The sequence below is a fragment of the Camponotus floridanus genome, unplaced genomic scaffold, assembly GCF_003227725.1.
Source record: "Camponotus floridanus strain SB8 unplaced genomic scaffold, Cflo_v7.5 scaffold7, whole genome shotgun sequence".
Taxonomy (NCBI): Eukaryota; Metazoa; Arthropoda; class Insecta; order Hymenoptera; family Formicidae; genus Camponotus; species Camponotus floridanus.
Window position 1 is genome coordinate 3,809,528 of NW_020229838.1, and position 22,645 is coordinate 3,832,172.

General features: G+C 37.9%; 1 protein-coding gene across 5 annotated transcripts in view; it reads left to right on the forward strand.

Moving 5' to 3' along the window:
• LOC105251709 (rho GTPase-activating protein 100F) overlaps window positions 1-21,520 on the forward strand; it is a 56,496-nt gene extending 34,976 nt beyond the window's left edge. The window contains exons 1-20 of one of the 5 annotated variants that reach the window (XM_025413645.1): window positions 2,801-4,847; window positions 6,397-6,510; window positions 7,115-7,312; window positions 8,048-8,206; window positions 8,594-8,823; window positions 9,244-9,502; window positions 10,501-10,512; window positions 11,876-12,128; window positions 12,507-12,770; window positions 13,138-13,296; window positions 13,376-13,539; window positions 14,151-14,499; window positions 14,587-14,805; window positions 14,967-15,355; window positions 15,501-15,633; window positions 15,705-15,824; window positions 15,908-16,068; window positions 16,199-16,391; window positions 16,636-16,889; window positions 18,926-21,520. In XM_025413645.1, the coding sequence (XP_025269430.1) occupies window positions 4,572-4,847; window positions 6,397-6,510; window positions 7,115-7,312; window positions 8,048-8,206; window positions 8,594-8,823; window positions 9,244-9,502; window positions 10,501-10,512; window positions 11,876-12,128; window positions 12,507-12,770; window positions 13,138-13,296; window positions 13,376-13,539; window positions 14,151-14,499; window positions 14,587-14,805; window positions 14,967-15,355; window positions 15,501-15,633; window positions 15,705-15,824; window positions 15,908-16,068; window positions 16,199-16,391; window positions 16,636-16,889; window positions 18,926-19,246 (4,227 nt within the window). In that variant the 5' untranslated portion in view covers window positions 2,801-4,571 and the 3' untranslated portion in view covers window positions 19,247-21,520. Of the gene's footprint in view, window positions 1-2,800; window positions 4,848-6,396; window positions 6,511-7,114; window positions 7,313-8,047; window positions 8,207-8,593; window positions 8,824-9,243; window positions 9,503-10,500; window positions 10,513-11,875; window positions 12,129-12,506; window positions 12,771-13,137; window positions 13,297-13,375; window positions 13,540-14,150; window positions 14,509-14,586; window positions 14,806-14,966; window positions 15,356-15,500; window positions 15,634-15,704; window positions 15,825-15,907; window positions 16,069-16,198; window positions 16,392-16,635; window positions 16,890-18,925 lie in introns of those variants that run through there. The other 4 variants (XM_025413646.1, XM_025413647.1, XM_011258690.3 and 1 more) reach the window with 4 other exon arrangements.
• The last annotated feature ends 1,125 nt before the right edge of the window (window positions 21,521-22,645 follow it).

The window sequence follows — 22,645 nt, forward strand, 5'->3', positions numbered from 1 at the left end:
TTTGATTATCATCGAAACAAATAATTGAATTAATCAAACTTTTTTGAGTTTTTTAAAAATAAGTTTTAGAAATATTGAGAAGAATAAAGAAATAGATTTCTTTTTCCCGTAGTCTTTTTTTTTTGGAATTTTCTATTTCTGAAAAAATCTGGGTTGGCTAACGAAAATTCAGTGCTCAAGATATTTGTACTAAATTGAAATAGAGGTCGGATAAATTGGCCACTACGGATTCAATTTCATTGGAACATATTTCTGGATTGTAGGCCAAACTTTGCCCTTATTCTTCATTCTTAACCCCTTAAGTAAAAGTTCATTTTCTGCTTGGCTGCGGGGATAATTTTTCTCCGAGTTCTCTCATGTGCAAAACGCAGCTGCGAGAGTAATTTATTTAGAGAACCCAAAAACTAATGAAGCGTGCAAATTCGATAATGAGGTCTTAATCGAATTATTTCTCGAACTCATAATGTGAATTATACATTGTTTCCCTTTTCCATTTTTCGATGAATAAAAAAAAAAAGAAATTATATTTTACTCAAATATAATCTTTTTCCAAGAATTTATTTAAGAACGCGTTACATAAAGTTTTGTAGAAAAATTATAAAATCTAATTGTAAAATCTACATGTGTATCAAGTTACAGTTTCCACTCAACGGATTCAAAAGATTCATTTTATTTAAAAGACAAAAATGAGCTATACATTTAGATTGAATAATCTCGATGCAATTAAATTCATTTCTCGATTCTAATCTTCTTATATATCCTTTCATATTATAAGATGATTATATTTTACGTGGTTTTTCATGAAAAATACTAATCTTTGTCATTCGCATCTCGAAATACGTACTCGAATATTTCGATTTTTTGCCGGAAGTAAAGAATATCCAACGTGGTACTAGATACGCTGTGTGCACAAAACTCATGTTCGTGGAACTTTCTATCCCGAGTGGTAACGCGAAACACGCGAAAGCGAAGCACGAATTTAGTACTCGTTGTCAAAAGTTGCACAATCCATGCTGCCACTTTGCCAGCGAGTAACTCGACAGTACGAGAGTTTGGCGAACGCGTAGGTCGGGAAACATTAAATTCAGAGAGTCCTTCCTATGAAACAAATTATCACTGACTTGCGTCCTCATATAGGGATGACGTAAATTTGCGGGAATGCTCAATGGACCGTTTACACCGGTGTCTACAATTATATCTGGCGGAATATTAACAAGTAGTGCATAATCACAATAGGGAAAGCCCCAATGAACGATCTTATCTTTATTCTTTATTATCGCAAAAAATGAATTAGAAAAATGTGATTTAATTTTGCACCATTTAATTAAAATCTCGAATTAGCACGATTAAGATACAAATCATTATTATTTATAATAAAATTTAATATAAAATTAAAATTATATTATTATAAATTATTATAAATTATAAAATTAAAATAATTTTTAATATAAAATTAAATTATTATTTATAATAAAATTAAATCTTGATAATTTAGAAGGCAGGATACTTTAATAAATGCAACGACTATATGTTGCGTAAGTTGGGAATATGGGGAATCGGAAAATCAATTTTTCCTCACACTAACGATGCGGTATATTGTTAAAGATATTTCCGCCTACTTCATAACGTAGGCGAGTATATCGAGAAAGAAAAAGAGGGAGGGAAAAATGGAGGAAAGAAAGAAAGGTGAGTGGGAGGGAGAGAGGAAACTGGGGGTGGAAAAAGCAGAGTGGATTAAATTGGAAGCGGAAAGTATGTGTGTGTGTGTATGCACATGTATGAAGCACAACATTAATATACTGTCATTCACATAATACCTTGTGCTATCTCTGCATTATTATTGCTACTATTATTACTATTGTCGCTACTATCCATTATATGGTCAGTGCGTTTGCTCTGTACTATTCAAATTTGGAAAATAATTCAAAGTCATGTCCATTGCCTCATCTTGTGATCATTGTGATAAGAATCCATGTAGATCACTGGATACGTTGGTAAAGTAATAACGCGATGAGCGACGAGGAAATGAGAGAAGATGATGATCGGATAAAGTAAAAGCAGAAAAGAGCAGACGTTGAATCAGCTCGCCGGGAGGTCATGATTTTCGAAGCGCATGTTCCAAGATCGCCGCGAGTCAGATTATCGTAATAAGCATTAACAGATTTTCCAGGAAATATTGGATTACGAGTATTTTAGCAGAATGGAAATCAGTTTAAATTGCACAGGAGATCGTTACCTTTCGATATTTTCACTCACAGATTTTATCGCTGCCATTATCAGTGAAATTTTAGTCGCATCAATTTTCATTTTATAACCTTTGATGTTCCCGACGATGTAGAATTATTTCTCTGTAAGTGACATCGTTACGTAGGTTTTCCATTATTTCGAGTGAAATCAAATGAAATAACGCGATTAATATTAAATAAAATCTTTCGATTAAAAAAAGAAGTCCTTTTTGCGAGATATTGCCTGCATCTGACGTTTTCTCCTGATTTCCGCTCTTTGCCAGATTTGTTATTATATTTCGATTACGAGACGAACAAAAAATAGCACAAGATTGCCGTTCAATGGAAATGGCATTGAACATTTAACGATCGCGATCGTAGCATTCAACGTCTTCTCTCATTCAACAACGCTTCGCGTTCTCCACAAGAAGATACCCCTTCAGCTGAAAAACGACTCACATTATGTCAACGAGAGCGCGAATGATATAGACTACTTTGGAAAGTGCATTACCGGCGTTTCTCACGTTTGTCCTGCGCCTCAGGCTTATTTATCGCTCCAGGGGTGAGTCGCTAGCTTCGAGTCGCAGCTGCTGTCTGTAATGGAGTTGCGTACCGTCGTCATATGTGGAGCAAGAAGTTGGCACGATGGAGAAGCCAACTCGAGAACATATGTGACGGAAGGGTGAAGAACCTCGAGAAAAAACAAATATTATGTATATCGAGGGCATAGCGAGAAAAGCTGCGCGAAGAGGGGCGCAAAAAGGGTGAACGCACACATCGAAGATAAGAGACTGTCATTAGAGAAATATATGGATGACACGAACATTGTGTAAGGATGTGCGATCTGCAAATTGCTGTCGTCCGAGGACATGAGCAAAAACGCAACAGTAGCAAAATAAGCGTAAGGAAGGGGAGCAAGGAAGCGAGATACGCGCAAAAATGAGATGAGATCACAATGGAAGAAACCGACGACCGAGACGACACTTTGATGCATGGAGAATGAAACGCGAAGTGCGAATCAGAAAGAAATCCACTTTTACGAATCGCAAAAATCCACTCTGCCGTGAAAAAAAAAATCGCGAGCAAGGTTGTCGTATGAGGTGAGGTCGACGAAGAAATCGCGCGGCCGCCGACACTCGTAAGTGGAGTGCTACCGACTGCAATAAGAAGTAAACGAAACGTGGAAAATCCAATTGAGGGTAGCCGCAAGTGGGAAGAGATAAAAGGCGGGAATTGTCGAGGAGAAATGAGAGGCGGAAGAGAGAGCGAGAGAATACGAGAGAGGAGGAGAGAGCGGAGACGCGTCGCGAAAAAATTAGAAGACGATGTGCAAGGCGATACGAGAGGCACGAAAAGCCGCTTAGGGGAAAACGCAGGTATTTCGTGTAAGTTGCGAAAAATTCAGGGAGAATGCACGAATAAATAACGAAAAAGGAAGAGGAAGAAAGGATGCTTAAAAAGGAGACAGAATAGTTGACGCGCCAGCGAAAGAAAAGAAAGGGGCGCGATCCTATCTCGGTCTAAACAAAAAGGCGCGAACGAGATTGCCGAAACACTCGGAAATACCTGAGGAAAGAGGAGAAGGGTAGGAATGCAAGGACGGGAATCAGGGAGCGCCATCGGGAGGATAGACGATGAGAGGCAAGGGTGAAGAACGGGGAGCCATGGGGACAAGGTAGACAGCCAGGACCAAGGTAACGAGGGAAGAGGAAGAGGACGACGTGGAAAGAAGGAGAGGATTCGGATGAGAGACGCCACGTTTAGCGGTATGTCGCGGGGGGTAAGAGACGAGGACAAGGGGTGGCTATACGTTGAGGGTGGTACGGGGGGGTGAGGTGACGTCACGCCGGGTCGATACTCACTCATACTATTCCGCGGCGACACGGTAACCTCCCGGCGATGGCGCACGCGCGCCTTTTACCCTTCTCACCGAGACTCGTACTCGTTCCTCTGAACGCCGCTTCCCGCCATATTAGCCACCATGGGGTAGGCGAGAATGTGCGACAGGGGTGGCTCGGGGTGTTTCTTCTTCCGAAAGGTAATCCGCGCGTAATCTCTCTCTCTCATTCTCTCTCTCTTTCTATCTCTCTCTCTCTCTCTGTCTCTCACATTCTTGTTTCTTCATCCTCCGTCACTCTATCATCATTCTGCTTGTTTGTCGCACTCATACCCTCATCGGGCATTTAGCTATGCTACGTCCTACGCGCGCCCTTTCGCACGGTTCGCCGGTCACGTGAGACCGGAAGGAGATTGGCGGCTTGCGGAAACACTCGAGAAGAGGGACAGGTCGGAGGAAAAGACCCGGCGTCGTCTTCACGGGGCTAACCGAGGACGATTCGCGCACGCATGGGACCGCCGCGACGAGGTAGCACGACACGCGCGGTGGTGGACGGGTTCGCCCGGCAGACGGGTGAGACGGAAAGACGGAAAGAGAAGACGGACGGAATACGGGGGTGGTGGGCTGCGGGAAGGAAGGGCGGCGAGGAACTCCAGGAACCGCCGGCGCCGGCCAGCGAAAGGGGCTGTAAATCGGCCACGGCAGCGTGGATGTCCCTGCTGTCGCTCTGCGACCGGATGTGCGGTACCGCCGCGTGGCTCGTCCCGGTCACATGCCTCCGCGGGGTGCGTGTAACACGGCTCATCTTTTGTGATCTGTCTTCTCCCGGCTACCGGAATAATCTCCCGGCTGGCCGTTAACGCCTGTCGAGCGAACGGGCGCTGACAGGTGAACGAGACGCGGGCGATCGCTCCGAGGCTCTTTTCTTTTCTAAAGATCCTGAGTTTTATGCGGGAGAGAGAATAGTTCTTTCGTATCTATGCGTCGCGTAATCAATGCGCGCGCGCAAACATTTACGACAGCGTTTGACAGCGGTTGAAATGTGCTTGGAAAGGTGGACGAATTTGCTTCGAACGCGTGTGCCTCGCGAAGGATGTGTTTTCTCGCGATAGTCTCGATGAGACGTGAACCCGGCTGAAATCACGATCCATAAGGACTCACGGTGCTTGTGTTATGCCAAAGTGACAGATTGATGAGTTTCCGCGAAACGCCGCGTGCTTCGTTAACGGCTTCTCATGCTTTCGAAAGGATGTCGATGAGTTTTATATCTAGAGAAACGTCGCATTTATCTCGAATAATTAAATAATATTTGACGTTTCCTTTCTTGAATTAAATATTCCGCAATCTCATTCTACCGCAGGCAATCATGTTAATTAAAGTTAATATGAGGTTTTCAAAAATTAAAGCCAATTACTTTTAAAAATTTATTGCACTTGCAGATGCATAATTTTTACCGTTTATTTTTATCGGATACATCTTATCGAGCGCGTTGACAAATTTAATTTTTTTATCAAGTGATGAAATAAAAAAAGATATTTCTAAAAACGAGGGAATTTATTCTTGCATTATTTTCAAAAATTAATAGAAATTTCTATAACGAAAAATTTTTTAAATTTGTTTGTAAATTACAAAAAAACATATAAAATATTGTATATATTTTAACTAAATTAATCAAATTGATTAGGAGATTTTTGTTTCAAACGTACACGTGCATATCGTGAGAATTCTAAATCACGTACTTGTGAAAAATATTTTTTCTTTTTATAATCTTTTTCTCTCTCTCTCCCCTTTTTTCTATCTCATACATTCTCGTACGAGATATCTTTAATTTATACATATAATATTAAAAAGGAAAACTTTCTTCTCATTTATTTAAATAATTCTCCAAATTATAAAAATAGGTCGCAAAATTAAACAAGTTATTTGAGTAATTTATATCACTACTAACATTATTGTATATATTTATTATTAAATAATCTGTTATTGTTAATACCAGAAAAATTACACAATCGTCGAATGCCTTGTGTAATGTTATTATTAGATAATGTAAGATGCCGATGTGATAATTTCCAAAGTATGCGATATATGTAGTTGATTTATGGCTTGTAGTTATGTCGCTATGTATTTATATTATTAATTTAGATCTTGACTAATTCGTTTTTTATAAAAATCATCTCGACTCTCACTGCTAATAGTGTATGTAGCGCTTTATTTCAACAACACGAAATATTTTTCGATCGCCATTCATTCATTTTTTTGTTGTCCATTACAATAATCGGCCTAATTTGTTTCAAGATTAATCAATGACGAAAATAATGGGTCATTGTTTTGTAGGAGGGCCGGGGGGAAGTGACAGACATAAGCGCAAGTCCTGGGAGGCAGGCACCTGCCAACCAGTTGCGCCCCAAGGAACCACCCCCCATGGTCATTCAAGGAGACTTCAGGAAGGTAGGTGACACTTCATTAATTCGTTGCCGATACAATGGACAAATTTAGAGTTCGTTGCGTCGGCAAACTTCAATTGGATAACGTGATGATGGATCCCGACATTCTCTATTGTGTAGCTCGTGAAGTTATCTCGACGACTAATAGAAATATATTAGCATGTGCTCTAGTCGTTATACAATATACGTCTAATTTGACTGTTACTAAAATAACATTTAAAATTAATAAATTAAATTATTCAGTTCCTCTTTACTAAACAAACAAAGTAGATGTGTAAAATATAATATTTTACTCCGTTATCAAGAGAGACAGAATTATTTTTAAATGAACATTTTCTTTTAATTAAATAACATTAATATTGTACAGTTAATTGAATTTTACCAGACCAATATTTTTATATTTTTCTCTCTACTTATTATTTATATCAATTATTTCACTATTTATCTTATACTCTTTCATTTAAGATATTTGAGAGAGAATATTGCTGGTAAAAATGATGAATAATATGATAATGAATTAAAGAAATATTGCTTTTGTCGTCGAGATAATTTCATCGCATTCACGAATCGATAATAAAAGCTTCGCTATGCATTCCGTAAAACGGAAGGATCTACCGTTGCAGGTGAGCGGGATCAGTACAGAGATCTTCAAGCAGATCGAGACTGTCGAAAACGATCATGACGCTTCGACAGCGGCGGCCCTCGAAGCTGTCGAGCGAAGAGGCGAGATGGTCGTGCGTGTCATTGAACCTCGGCAAATGGGTAGACAGGCTTCCGAGGCGGCGAAAAAATTTATTGCCATGCAGGTATGTTATCGACGGACCGTCTATTTCCGACAGATTGTGATTCATTCGCGTTGAAACGTAATATCTTGTCATAAATTACTGCACGCGCAGTAAACTTTTGTTACTGTCAATGTACTGCATCTGTCTTTTTAATCTGTGTTTTTATTCTCCTGATTTTTTTTATATAATTTAATTAGATTAATTTATTGCTATTTATATCTATTGCTTTTTTATATCTTATCATGTACGGAGATTGCACATGTATTAATTTTTTTATTAAATTATATAGTTTCAGAGACACACCCAAGCGAGATTCAATGTAAAGGAAATAGACTATACAAATGCAGAATTGCACAATTCAAATATTACACTAGATATGAAAATTTAAATGAAAGTTAAACACAGATTGAAATAAATCTTTTGTTTCAATTTGTTTAATTTTTGTGAATAATTTTTTGTTACCTTTAATAATAATTGAAACAAAAAAAAACTCCGACTAGTGTGACTATCAAATAAATCGTTGAAATCATATTACCCGTGAATTTAACTTCCGAAATTAAACAAACAGGTATAACTGTATTTGCTTGCATTGCGATCATTTGTCACAGCACGAGGAAAATTATTTTCACGACAATGGAACAATTTTGCGCGGTGTAATTTCTACATTTCGTCCAAGCACGCGCAAACATTGCGAGATATTTGAATTAAAAATATATTACGAATTAAAAATATATTCGTTCGCGATCCTTGTTTCAGGATCCTAAACACCCTATCCACTTTGTCGAGATAATCAAACGACCGGGACAGACCCTCGGTCTCTACATACGCGAAGGCAATGGCGTCGACAGGAACGATGGGGTTTTTATTTCCAGGATAGCCCTGGAGACTGCCGTCTACAATAGCGGCTGTTTGAAGGTGAGAATCCTTACCTTTGCCTTGTCCTGCGAATTTTCATTTTCTGTCGTCGTGACAGTGAAAAATCGCTGCGACGAAGAGAGCGAGCAGCGAGTCGTCCTCTCGCTCTTTTTTTTGTCAAGCGAGGACTTAATTGCCGTCGTTGTTCGAAACAAATTGGTCATTTAGGACCGGAACCTATTTCTGTCGCGCGAGATCGGTGGGTTGGGGCGTGAAAACGCGCCGAATTAAATTTATACTTTTGCACCTTGACATTTCACGAGCCAGGAATCGATCACATCTGTCCACATTCGGGGGGAGGATGTTTATTCTCTCGTCTGTCTCACGACAAGATTGTCTCCCGCGTGCTATTATCAGTTATTCGCCATCATGCATTCGCGCTTGCAGGTGGGCGATGAGATCTTGGCGGTGAATCTGGTCGACGTGACGCACATGAGTCTAGACGATGTCGTCATCATCATGTCGATACCGAGGCGACTAGTTTTAGCCACAAGACATGGTCCACATCAACCGGTTTCACATGTCCGTCAGACTGAACACAAGGCGCCACCCGTGGTAGTCATCAAGAGGGAATTAAACGAGGATGAGAATGACCACGTGACGAGTAATCATGTCAGGTATTGCCCTTGTGTTTGTTCGCAATTCTTTTCGAGTTTCAAAAAAAAGTTGAAAATGACAAGAAAAAGATATCTCTCTTTATCTTTCTCTCTCTCTCTCTCTCTCTCAAATATGTGAAATAGGATAGATATTTCGAGATGTTATATAAATGATTTTAAACATTGTCATATTTTTACTTTTCATATTTAAAAATTTGTTAAAAATGTAAATTAATTATTAATAAAAAGTTGATATTCAACGGAGAGGATGAGAGAACAATTTGACATCATATACTCCAGGATATTTCGACAATGATGATTTAATGATTTAAATTATTTCTACCATAAATTAAGATAATTTTTTATTTTATAAATTGCATCGGTAACGACTAGCTTTGAATAGAATATGCCATGTATAAAATTCGAAATTTTTACATGCAGAGATGGCAGTAGCCGTAGACGAGGCGACGGACGCGAAATGTTGCCGTCGCGATCAAGACTCGGTCTCACGGGTTTGGGATCAAGCCAGGATCTCGGATCGAGCAACGGTGATCTGTACTACAATTCACGACCGGAAGGTCACTGGTCCTATCAACCGCCACCGTCGCCGGTTATTACGCATCAGCCGAAGCCTTCGACGCAACATTTTCAATCATACGAGCGTGGTTACCCGAAAACGTTGGAAAGCTTAGCTGAGAAAGTAAGTCTTGCGGAATGTTTCAAACGCTGATACAAAAATTTTGATGCGGATCGAGATCCATCAGAACGACGGAAAATGTATCGTCGAAGAAAGCAAATCACTGTTCTGTTTATTTCGGTATAAGTTAAAAATGAGAAAGCAAACAAGTTTTTAAATTGTTTGCTTCAATTGTAATAAAATATAAATCTTTACGATTCAATTCCTTTACAAAAAAATTAATAATCAGAATTTTAATATATTACACAATATTAAAATTGCCGATTAAATATAAGAAGCTAATATTATTGGTTCCCTTATTGAATATTAATATTATTTTAAGATAATGATAAGAATAATTTTTTAATTGTCTAATATTTAAAATGTAAAAATATTTTACATTAATTTATGAATATATATAGTGCTTTATTATATTATTTATTATTTATTTAAATACCGTTATATTATAATTTCTTCGACATTTTGTCGTTTCTGCAATCTCGATCCGATGTAGTTATATGCATAGATGTTCTAGACGATGTGGATCGAGCACCATTTCACACCTGTCTGCACCAATTCGATACTTGTTTGTCCTTCACTGTCTCCAATGAATGCTACTTTATGACCGAAAAAAAGTGGTGAACTCGTGACAATGTCTCGGGACACTTGCTGTCGCAATCTCCGAGTCTTTCGGATTATTCGAATTGAAAAGCCCGAAGAATAATCCGCAAAACAAGACTTTTCGATATTGCGCAGGAAAATTAAAGTACATCATAGAATCGTGTAACTTTTCGATGGTCAAAGTGTTATTTAGATACAACGATAAAAGAAATCTTTTGAGTATTAAATATCGCACATGAAATCATTACCCATGATACCGAAAACTTCTCGCGAAAATAAAAAAAAGATAAATGTCTGAATTTTTTCCGAACGACGCGGAGAATCGATCCGCTCGCGTACCGACCACGTATTTCATATGACTAATCGGTTCTATGAATGAATGCTACATTGAAATTAACCAGGATTTTACAAAGGTAAAAATAACACAAACTTTATCTTGATACCTAGACTTGTGTATGATTGCAATTTTCTGTTATGGACACGAGTATAAGTACTCTCCCCTCTCTGTCTCTCTCTCTCTCTCTCTTTTTCTCTCGAATACCTGACAAACAAATGCGCGAGTGCACGCATTGCATTTTGAATTTCATTCATCATTGGCAAAGTTTGGTTCATTATATTAAAAAAGATCAATACGAGAGAGAGCCTTTTTAGTTTTGAAATATGAGAAGATCGAGAAACAAATAAATGCGAAAGACAATTAATTATATACCAAAAAGATTTCAAAAGTTGCACGTATTTTTTATTTTATATATATTGTAGTATTTTCTTCAATTGTCGAAAAATTGCAGAATAAGTTATATAACAACAGCTTATAAATTCTTTATTAATTAAATTGCTTCTCTTGTCATCATAAAAATTGCAGCTTCCAGTAGAAGCTTGCAAAGCTAAAGTTTGATAGAGATTAATGAAAAAAAAAAGTCCGCAGGAAAATAAATTATTCTGCAATAGGATATAATTAAGAGTTAGTAAACGGAACGAGAAATCGGGAAAAGTTTAATAGTAAACGACTAAATTTTTAATCATTCTCCGATGCACTAATGCGTTTGTTTAACGAGTTTTACCTAGAAAATAAACGCAATACGAATTAATAGACATTTATATATGTATATATTTAAAACGTAGAAAAATCGCAAACACCTGCTGCCACTGTTTGTGTGTATGATGTGATCTCTAATTTTATATTTCCTTGCTGTAAGCTTGCTACTTGTTCTTTCGATTGTATTTCCTGTCTGTGTTTTGAATAATGTTAATCGTGATTAACGCTATCACGATCGAATGCATGTGCGTTTATCGATTGCCAGTATATTTTGTGCGTAATATTATCCCATAAATCTATTAAAACGTTAATAATTTATCAAAGAAATTATATTGTGAAATTTTAATGAATTATTTATAGCACTTTAAAAAAAATTATATATATAATAAACTGTGTAAAATTTTTGTCTTTTACGTATCATATCCATTGTCTGTCAGAGTATATAATATATATAAAACTATAAAATAATTATTATATTAACAAAAAGCAATCGATATCGTGAATCGTATTTCAACAAAAATTTTATCGTTGTAATTGCTGTTATTTTTCGTGTAAAAATTCAACTTTCAAAATCAAAATATACACATATGTATCAGAAATTGTATAACATGTTGACGTATTTTTTTTAGCGGAAGAAATGGGAATATTTATAATTCGCAGCGATTGGCAATATTAACGAAACCTTATGCGGTGTTTATGGATCGTGACTAAAATTTCTTTGTGTGATGATGCGAGTGTAGGTACACCCCTTCTACACGGGGCCCATGATGCCCTCGTCGAATGGCCGCCGTATGTCGACGGGTGGCGGAATGCAATCAGTCGGCGGCAGGTTGTCGGGTCAAACCGCGCAGTCGACCCATTATGGCTACAGCCAGCACGGAACCGGAAGGATCATGCCGAGAAGCGGTTCCGACCAGCATCTACCCCGAGTCGATTATACGAGTATCACGACGCCGGCGCGACATACCCTTCTTAGATCCAGCTTGAAATCAGGTTCGTAATGAGTTTACTTGCCGCCCTTACGTGGGGCTTTCGAGACTTACGGGCGGTAAATTCCGTCAGCCGGTGTTTATGCATTTTCCACTCCCATATTTGCTCTCCAGAAATTTTGGAGAATACTCTTGTAATTTATTTATCTTCGAAATGAATCTTGATATATTCTATGCAACAATGGTTTGGAGAAACATGCAATGGATAATATATTTAGAGAAATTTATTCTCCAAGTCAAATACGTTTTAGAGAGAGAGAGAGAGAGAGAGAGAAAAGTAAGATAAAAATAATCTAATAATTTTCTCTTTGTGATGATTTATATTCGCTTGTTATATTCTATACGCTTGTTATATTCTAAGGTAATTTTCTGTCATTATTAGGTACATCAGCATTACGTTACAATACGAGGTATGGTGGACAGACTGACATAACGTCCGCCGCGCAGAGACAAGGACAATTTGGCACCTTGACGAGGCGACATCGACCTTCATTGGATTATGCCTCCGACACCGAGGCTACTTGCTCCAGCTCGCCGAAATCAGCATATTACTATTATAGGCACAACATGAACAATCCACCTCAAAGTAGCGTCGTATCGCATTTAGCTACTCTTTCGAGGTCACAAATCGGTCAGAGTTCCTCAGGTGAGAGGAACTCGAGATAATTTAAATTTAAATTATGTCTCCCTTTTCTTCGAGATCGTATCATTTAAATTTTAATTGCAATTAATAAACTCGTGTGGCTTAAATCAATTTCCTTGAATAAGCAAATATTATGTTTCTATTTTAATTAACGCATAGGCTGATATAACGATAAATTTGCATTATTTAGATAATTTTAACAAAAAATTTGGAAATATAATTTACTGATAATATAATATTTGAAGATTTATAGAGAACTGTCAAGTATCTCGTTGCAAACGATTTAGCTGTTTCGTTTTAAATTCAAAGCCTCTAGTAAAACGTGATTCTCTACGGACGAGTGCCATAAATCACGAGACTTGTCATACAGGTTTAAGGTCAAACTCGTTACCACGAAGCGGTCGGACGTTGCCTCAGCAGCCTGGACTTAGATCTGGTCTGAGCACAGTCGCGTCGGGTCTGATCGATCAAGAGGATAGCGACGGCGCTCTATCGGCGCCGGAATTGCCTTCCATCAGGCGTGATAGAGGTAAGCTTAAATAATAAAGGCGATAACTGAGAACACAGCTTACTTACTGTAGACTGATCGTGTCGATAAATCGCAACAGGCAGGATACCGTCCTCGCCGAGCGTATTCACGTCGGATGAGTATCGTGCCTGGCTAAGTCGCACCCCGAGTACCAGCGCCTTGTACGAGCAGATCAGGGCGACCACAAGTAGACCACCTCGTTACACGTATAGCGCCGAGAATATTCACGCAGCTGTCAATCAGGTATCACTTGGAACTCACGAACTTGCGACTTCTGCAATCAGTTAATTTTATTATGTTAATTTTGTGGAATAGTTTAATGGTGATAAATCTTGTTTGAATTTTTATTTTTATGACTTATTATTTATTATTTCTATTTTCTCTTTCATTTACTATTATTATTTCTATTATTACGTTAATTATTAAATCAGGTAAGATTCGTTATTTTAATTGATTCTAAATTTTTTTAAATTTATGTTATAGTGTTTCATATATTTATCAAGAAATAGAAGATTCATTCAATGCAGATATATATTACGATTTTGTCCATTAAAAATCTATAGTTTATATTTCTATTATTCTCTTTAGTTTATATTTACAAATTTATTTAGATTTATAAACTTGTATTGACTTATTTATATTGGCTTTCGATAAAAATTTGTAATTATTTTTCAATATGTATCATATTTATTTAATTGAATAAAATTCTAATGCTAAATACACACAAGATAACAAACACTTTCACAATAAAATAAATTTATATAATATATATTCTTAAGAGAGACAAATATTAAAGATAAATTCATTTGCTTAAATCGAATGTTTATATAATAATCGATTTCTGATTCACGTAGGGTGAATACGGCAGTTACGGTGGGTACAGACCGCTCTCGAGCACACTCGATCGCCTGTCGACGAGATCGGCGTCAGCCCAACAGGTCAATCTGGCAAATCTCAGAGCGTCGACGGCAATCAGCTCGACATGTCATCGCGGTACAACGAATCCAAGGCCAGCCTCGGTAGCATCGAGCGCCCGATCGTCCCTCGTAACCCAGAAACCATCGTTAACGAGCTCCGTGAGCCAGCGGGCGACATCAGTCAGGAGAATTAGAAATCTGTTGGATCTTGAATCTACGAGGAGTATACCTACCCCAACGCCTACCAGAACTCAGGGTCAAATACTGCTAGATATTAATCCTGCAGGTGAAACTAGTTAGTCTATTCTATTCGTTTATACTATTTCATCCCCGATAAGAAATAGAAACACTGAAGGATCGTTCCCTTTCGCAGAGTTCCTCAAGTATAAGATAGAGAAGCCGCCGACCGTGGGCACTCCGAGCTCAACGAGCTCCCTTTTGAGTTCACTCGGGGAGACGACTGGTGGCGATTTCGCGAGCGGAGTCAGCGGATTATTATCGGTTCATCTCTTAGCGGGACGTGGGCTTCGAACGACTACGACCTCCTCGGCTGCCACTACACCTTCCACTCCTTCCGGTCAGCCAAACTTAGGTAGATGAGGCATTTTTATGTACGGTTTTCACGAGATTGGCAGTATTTTACTCGTTTTAGTTATATTTGTTTCACGCTCTAATTTCACACGATCGAAAAATGCAATGCTTATGAATAATCTTCTTTAAATAAATGTATTAATTTGCCAAAAATAATTACAGCTAGTTGCGGCTTGCGAGACTTGTACTGCGTACTGGAATGCGACAGGGTGCACAAAGCGCGAACAGTAGTGCGAACCGGCGATTTAATGTTCGACTGGGACGAGACCTTCGAGCTGGATCTCGTAGGCAATAGGCAGCTGGATCTGCTCGTTTACTCTTGGGACCCGCAGTACAGGCATAAGCTCTGTTACAAGGGATCGGTGCATTTAGCGAGTCTGCTGAAAGAATCGCCGGAGCATCAACTGGCCGTTAAAGTCGAGCCACGCGGCACAATCTACTTAAAACTGCGATACACCGACGCTCAACAAACTTTCCGTCGAAGAGGTTTACCGGTCATATCTCTAGCTACAAGGGTAGCACCTCTTTTCGGAGTTGATCTAGATACAGTGGTAAGTTTTCTGTCTCTTATAATGGTAAATTTTTGTGTCAATTTTCAACTCGATATTCACTCGAAAATATATAAGTTTTTAAATAATACTTTCAACCTATTTAAGTCGTGAAAAAGGTGTTGCATATATTTTTTTAAATAATTAGGTAAGTCGAGAAACTAAGACTGGCGGAGTTCCCGGTGGAGTTTCCACGGCTTTGGCGATGGGAGTCCCGAACGTTCCGATTATCGTGTGGCGTTGCGTCGAGGAGGTGGAGAGAAGAGGGCTCGACATCATCGGTAAGAATCAAATAATCTCGAGAGTGTTGCGACTAGAATTATCACTTCATCGTTCGTATTTCGTGCAATAGGTTTGTATAGACTCTGCGGTTCGGCGACCAAGAAGAGAATACTTAGAGAAGCTTTCGAAAGGAATGCACGGTCTGTAAATCTGTCGCCTGACAACGTGCCGGATATCAATGTCATCACAGGTAATGCGTGCATTAAATATCTAAAACTACTGTTTCGGGAATAAACGAGAACGCTAATTCTGTAACCGCGATGTTATTTTCAGGCGTTCTGAAGGATTATTTACGAGAACTTCCGGAACCTCTCTTCACGAAGTGCCTCTACCAAATGATGGTCGATGCACTGGCCGTCTGTTTGCCGGACGACCCGCAGGGCAACGCTAAGCTTATGTTCAGTATACTAGATTGTTTGCCTAAGGTCAATAGGGTACGTATTTATGCGTGGTTTACTTTCAAACATGTATTGATTACAAGAGAAGATAAATATAACGAGGTTTTTATCTGTTGAGATGATTAGTTTCCCTAATCTAATTATGCGTATTATTGATTGGCAATAGTGCACATTGATTTACTTGCTGGATCATTTGGCGATGGTGGTATCGCAATGCAATAAAATGTCACCAGCAAGTCTTGCCGTTTGTTTCGGCCCAGTATTGATGTTACATTCCGATGAAAATGGACCTCCGCTGGATTTCCAACAACCGATAGCCGTGCTTAAGTATTTACTGGAGATTTGGCCAGTCAAGTCAGGTAATGTACTTGTTTTTAATGTATCTCCATAAAAAAGAATTTGCTTTCTTACAAATTTAAATTAATTATTTTAATTGCATTTCATGCAATTTAACCGAGTTTGAATTTTGACTTAAAATGCTGCGTAACAACGTGAGAAAAAAATTAACAACGCTTTTATAAGCGCTATACATACGCAGCGACGTGCATTAAAAAGAAAACATGAGCTAAAAGCCGAGTAATCAGTAGCTAATTTCACAGACAGTTCGGAAGACTTCTTCAGTCGGTTCAACACTTCCTCGAGTTATGCCAGCAGTCGAGCGCAGCAGCAGTCAGCAACATCTGCAACAGGCGCAGCAATTGGTGCAACAACAGCTACAGGCGCAACTACAGGGAACATTGGGACGCACAGGGCTGCCTTGGCAGCAGCCACCCTCACTTCATCATCAACCCCAAACTACGGCAGCCGCAGTCCTCGGGCCCTCTATTCGTCCTCCACCACCGGTCAAACCTCGTCAGGTGAGTCCGTCATTTTTTTCGTGCATCTCTGGCACGATTTGAGTTCAATTTATTATTAAGAGAATATTAACCCTAAACAGTATGAATAAAAGCTGATCTTTTTGATTATTTTATTGCGAATAATTTTTTATAAAAATTTGAATAAATTTATGTAAAGGAAATGCAGATTTTTTTCGAATCAAAAAGTTAAAGAATATATGACAAATAAATATTTATTATCATTAAATATAATATATCGAGTCAGAGAGACAGTGAAAGACAGAATGTGAATCAACCTCCAACATTTTTACGTAAGTAATATACTTGATGCTGTTTAGGGTTAAAAACATTAATTTTTCTAGTTTCCGTGAATTTATATATTTGCATAAATTTCCCCTCAAGCAATTTGAAATTTTGAAACTAGAAAAATTGATCGAGAATATGTCTGTCAGATATTCTAAATATATACATATACTCAGTTTCCTTTCTCGCTTTTCTTCGTGTGCTATGCATTGAAATGTTGTGAACAGCATGGTAGGCAAGGTACCGATTCTATTTTCTTCTTTGTTCGCTTCGCAGACAACCTCAATCGCGCGATGCGCTTATGAAATCGAATCTATGCTATTTAGTCATCATTCATTCACCCTGCTTACATATCAAATGTTTTCATTCATGATAAGATTTCAATCAAAAAATTTTTATTTATAACAAACTCGCAAGCATTTTGGTATAGTGTTTTAAAAAGCATGTAATTTTAAGAAGATTGTGTTTTCAATCAATTATTCAACTTATTCTCAGAGATAATTTTAAAGATTATTCAGATTACTTAAAAAATATATATACATTATTAATTAAATAACAATTTTTATAAATTTTTCACTATAAAGAAAAGAGTAATTTATTCTTGAAAAAATTATTCACGATCGAAAAAGGTGAATTTCTGTGCTCTGAAAACCACTACTAGCCGAAATGATTTATACGATGCTATTCATTATCATTACCATTAATCATCACAACTCGCGGTTTAAGCTTCACAGATTTATCATGTACATACATTTTACATATATCATTTACGTGAAGTGCCTTCGTGCATGTTTCAATGTCATTTCTCTTTCATATTCATCTACAATATTAGGACAATATGATTTCTATTTTGTGTATATAGTTTCGACGTCATTCCTATTATAATAACAATTTACGTTGTCTTCTTTATCTTTTTTCGTTTGGGCACGTATTCTTCAGAGCAAGCGCAAATTGCCGGCTCTACCAAACCGCTGACAGCACAGAGACGCCGCTTCTTGCACAGGTATTATTGTTATTATCGTTTTCATTATCATGTACATCCGCTACTTTAGTTCGTTGTCACATGCATGGCCCGATTCAGATATCAGAGAAACGTATATCATTCATGTAACTCATTCTACTTTCATACGCCATCACGTTTTGTACAATCTAAATGTTACCGACATATACCGAATATTGTAAATACTTGTTTATATTAATGTAGCACATATTTCTACGTATGTTGACGATATTAGCATTCACTTCCACGACTCTCTGGTATCCGCGAAATTATGCAGAATCGACTTGAAAATATCAATTTTGCACAAACTAAAGACTCTTTTAAAAATACATATCAAATTTGATGACAATAAATTGAACGATACATTAATTAAAAATTCAGATTTTATGCATTGCTGAATTTAAGAATGGAAACTCTATCTCTCCGTAATATATCAGAGAATATCTACAGCGACTCTTGAAATTGATCAAGTGTTTCGAAAAATTTTTTAAAACTGTGCCAAAAAATATATAATATTTATATAATATCATTTTATATATTATAATGTTATTTGTGTGACAGTACGCAAACTGTGCAAATTTGTTTTTACACGTTTGTTTCTTCCGTCTTTTCCATTTAATAAAGAAAATTTTCTGAAACTTTCTGAAAAAAAAAAAAACATTTGATCAATCTCGTATATAAGTGCAGCCGGAATTCCGGCGTCGTGCGCGACTAACCGACACACCTTGACGGTGGGTCCATTTTGTACGCGCAGGTGATAGTCTCGTCTCCCGGTTCACCTAGTAGCGAAGAGTCAGAGGCCTCGCCGGAGCCGATTAACAAAGGCCTTCTGGGCAATTTAGGATACGAAAAGAGCGACGAGACGACGACGACGACGACGACGACGTCGAGCACGTCGGGCGGAATTAATATCGGGGTCGGCGTCGGTGCCGGCGTCGAGCAGATCACGCCAACGAGCAGCGTCGACACCGAAGAAGGTAATCCTCATCATCCCGAAGAGGGCGAGAAGGGCGTCGAAGGTGATGTCGAGGCGAGTGACGACGATCGGCATCAGCACATACCTAAAACGCATTAATCGCTGCCGTCACGCGAGCGATGAACGCAGTGAGTAACGAAGAGGCTGTGCGAGAGGAGACGACTTTTCGCGAACAAACGTACATCAAAGTTAGAGGATTGTTTCGTCATTTTACGCTTCGAGGCTGGACGTGCGGGCCAAAGGATAGGTCGATCGGTTCAGAAACGGAATTGTGCCGGAAATAGGGATTACTTGTTAATTTCGTAAGATCGTCCTGTAAATGTTCTCGAATTAATCGTTTAGTTTTGTAAATATGAGATAGAAAACACATGTCAAAATGAGTAAGTCTTTGGACGCAAGTCTGTGTTGCACGGTGCTAATACTCGAATGTCGATTTGTAAGAATCTTTGTTACACATTTCGATCGAGAGCTATCGTGATTAATTGATTTAGTCAATTGTGTTGGGCATGGCTGCTTGCGAGAAGGATTTGTTAAAGTTAAATGAAAAGGGAACAAAAAAAGAGAGAGAGAGAGATGGGAAAATGATCTCGTTCGATTAATAGTCGGATTATACTGAAGAACTGCAAATATATAGCGAAATTAAACTAGCGATGTATGTTAAATTTTTCCCTTCAATGTCATGTCTCATTTTCTAATTGAGTTTCGTGCAAAGCTAAAATATGCGATTTATATAGTTAAATACATGAGAGACGCGACAGCACTACCGAAATGATGAAGCTATTAAAATGAAGAAAGTGCGAGTGCTATACGACTATATATTACTTATTACAGAAAGATAGATCAGAGACACGCATTCCTTCTATCGGAGGCAACAATAGCCGGAACTGAAATGATAAAACAAGTTTCCGCAACAAGTTAAAGAGATATTATTCACCACGTTAGAAAGTCGCTACCGGGATAGCAATTTCAACAACCGCAAGCACACGTTCAGTCCTCCATACATTATGGAAGTTTCTCCGAGTTATGACCTTTCGAGTCATGATCTCTTAAAGCAAATGGTAGAATGCAAATAATCGCATACACCTTGCCCTCGATGCTCTTTTCCGGGAAGTTGCATAACGATGAGGAAAGAAAAAAGGTGGAGGAGAAGAAGGAGGTGGAAACGAGATTGTCCCTCCGCGATCGTCATCGTCGACATCTCACTATCATCAACATGACACACAATAATAACACGACACACAGAACTTGAGCGAGCGAGCCGGTCAACGAGGATGCGCACGTGGCATACATAATAATCAGTTTATATGCGAATATACTATATATACATATTATATATACATATGTAGACTAGTCACGATATTACGTGTGCTTTTGATAAAAAACTATTACTTGTAGCGTTAGCTAGCTCTCGTATACAGAAATAAAAAGATACATGAACAAACAAATCGACAAACAAACAAATAAACAAACAACTAAACTAGACGATATACATAATATACATATAAAGATGTTATATATACTTTGGGAAAGAGAAAGTGTGCGTGTGTGGGAAGACGGTGTTTCGACATGTCGACAATAGGACACGTAAGAATCGTTTGGACAGGTTCGCATCAAGAGTATAGTATCGGAAAATCAACTGTGTGGCTATTGTATCAATACCAGTCGATTGATTGTCCGAGATTCGGATCGTGATCGAAGTAAAGGGAGGAAGAAGGAGGGGTTACCGCAGGAGAAACTGATCGAAAATGATAATAATTACGAGTAAACAAAGAAACGCTACGATTAATTAACTATACTTTTAAAAAGAAAACGTAAAAACGAGTAAAAAATAGCCAGTATTATTATGCGTCTAAAGCTGTAAAATGATGATCGCGCGAAAGAGAGAGAGTGAAAGAATGAAAAAGATAGAGAGAGAGAGAGAGAGAGAGCAGGGATGTGCGAATAGTCTAATATAAAAATAATAAACGATTATAAAGAAGAAGAGACAAAGGGAAAGGGGAGGGTTAAACGTAGATACGCGAATGTCGCTCTTGTTGAGAACAATTGGGCGACGATCAGATACGCACTACGACGCCGGAACAAAGCCACGAGCGGATCGCGATTGCCTATCATCGTCATAATTATCACTGTAACGCACCATCGCCGTCATTATCGTCGCTCGATTTCACCCTCGTGGTTTGGTTCGCAAAATATAAAAAGGATGCACTGTAATCTGTATAAACACGCACGTATAAATAGATATATAAATACATCTGTAATCTCTCTTCTTTTCGCACAGTTAGTGTTATCGCGCGGGATATTTAACGGGGGAGGGGAAGTAGCCGCGAAATTCAAACTAATTGTATAATTGAGTGTAATGTGTATATATACGTACATATACATATATATGATTTGCTGTAATCCTAGTTATATCCAGTCCCAGACCGTGCGACTGTCCCAGACTGTGCGTTTGATGAGCATGCGCGAGAGAATGCCGGGTACCGAGATATATCCTCGTTTTTCTTTAAGATAATTGAAGAAATAAAGTTCTCTTAACTCCACGTGGAAATAGAATTTGCAAACAAATCTATTCCCGATTCATTCTTTTCTTTCTTTCTTTATTTATTTCAAGCACTCGAACCAAAATTCTGTCCAACGTTGACGTTACGTTTTCATGGTAAATTGTCTTTTAACTTTTACTCTCCTGCAGAGATTTTACAAGATAAGATTTTATAAGATAATATTCATAAAGAAATTTCAATATTTAGAATAGATAAATTCTTTATAAAATCAATTCCTATAAATTTTTCAAGTATATAACTCTATGCTCTAATTTTTCAATTTGTCTTCATATGGCATCGAATTCTATAAAATTATGAATTGTATTCTAAAATTTTATTGTTGCGACAATTATTTGTATTACTATAGCATACTGAGATTATTTTTTTATTCGTTTTTGCATATCTCAACTATATTCTTAAATTAGATTGATTCGTCAGACGTACGTTACGTAGTTCCTATCATTTCTACTTGTTCGTAGAAGAATCGAATCATATTGAATAAAACAAACACGAATTGTCGTTTGTCTATCATGTGAAGGATTAATTTCTTAATATTGTAGGGAAAAGATATAGATATATATTGATATATATGAGTTGTGTGTGTGTGTCTGAAAAAATTATTTCGTAAATGACCACGACAATATATCGCAATATATATCCGCATGTCTTTAATTTAATATTCTGAAACGAACGAATAAAGTTACTAACATGACTCGTGTATTTTTGCTTTTCGATACGTGACTGACCAATTAATGTATCACGAAGGAGAGACAGACAAACAAATACAAAGACGGTATCCAGTGTTCCTCGCCTTCTAGTAATAAATTAATTATGCCGCGAAGAAAGAAAGGGAAAGAAAGAATGTGTGGGTGTATGTATGAGAGCAAGATTAACTTAAATATTATACATGAAAGCACACTGCCGCAATTTTATATAATTGACTGTTGTTATACCTACG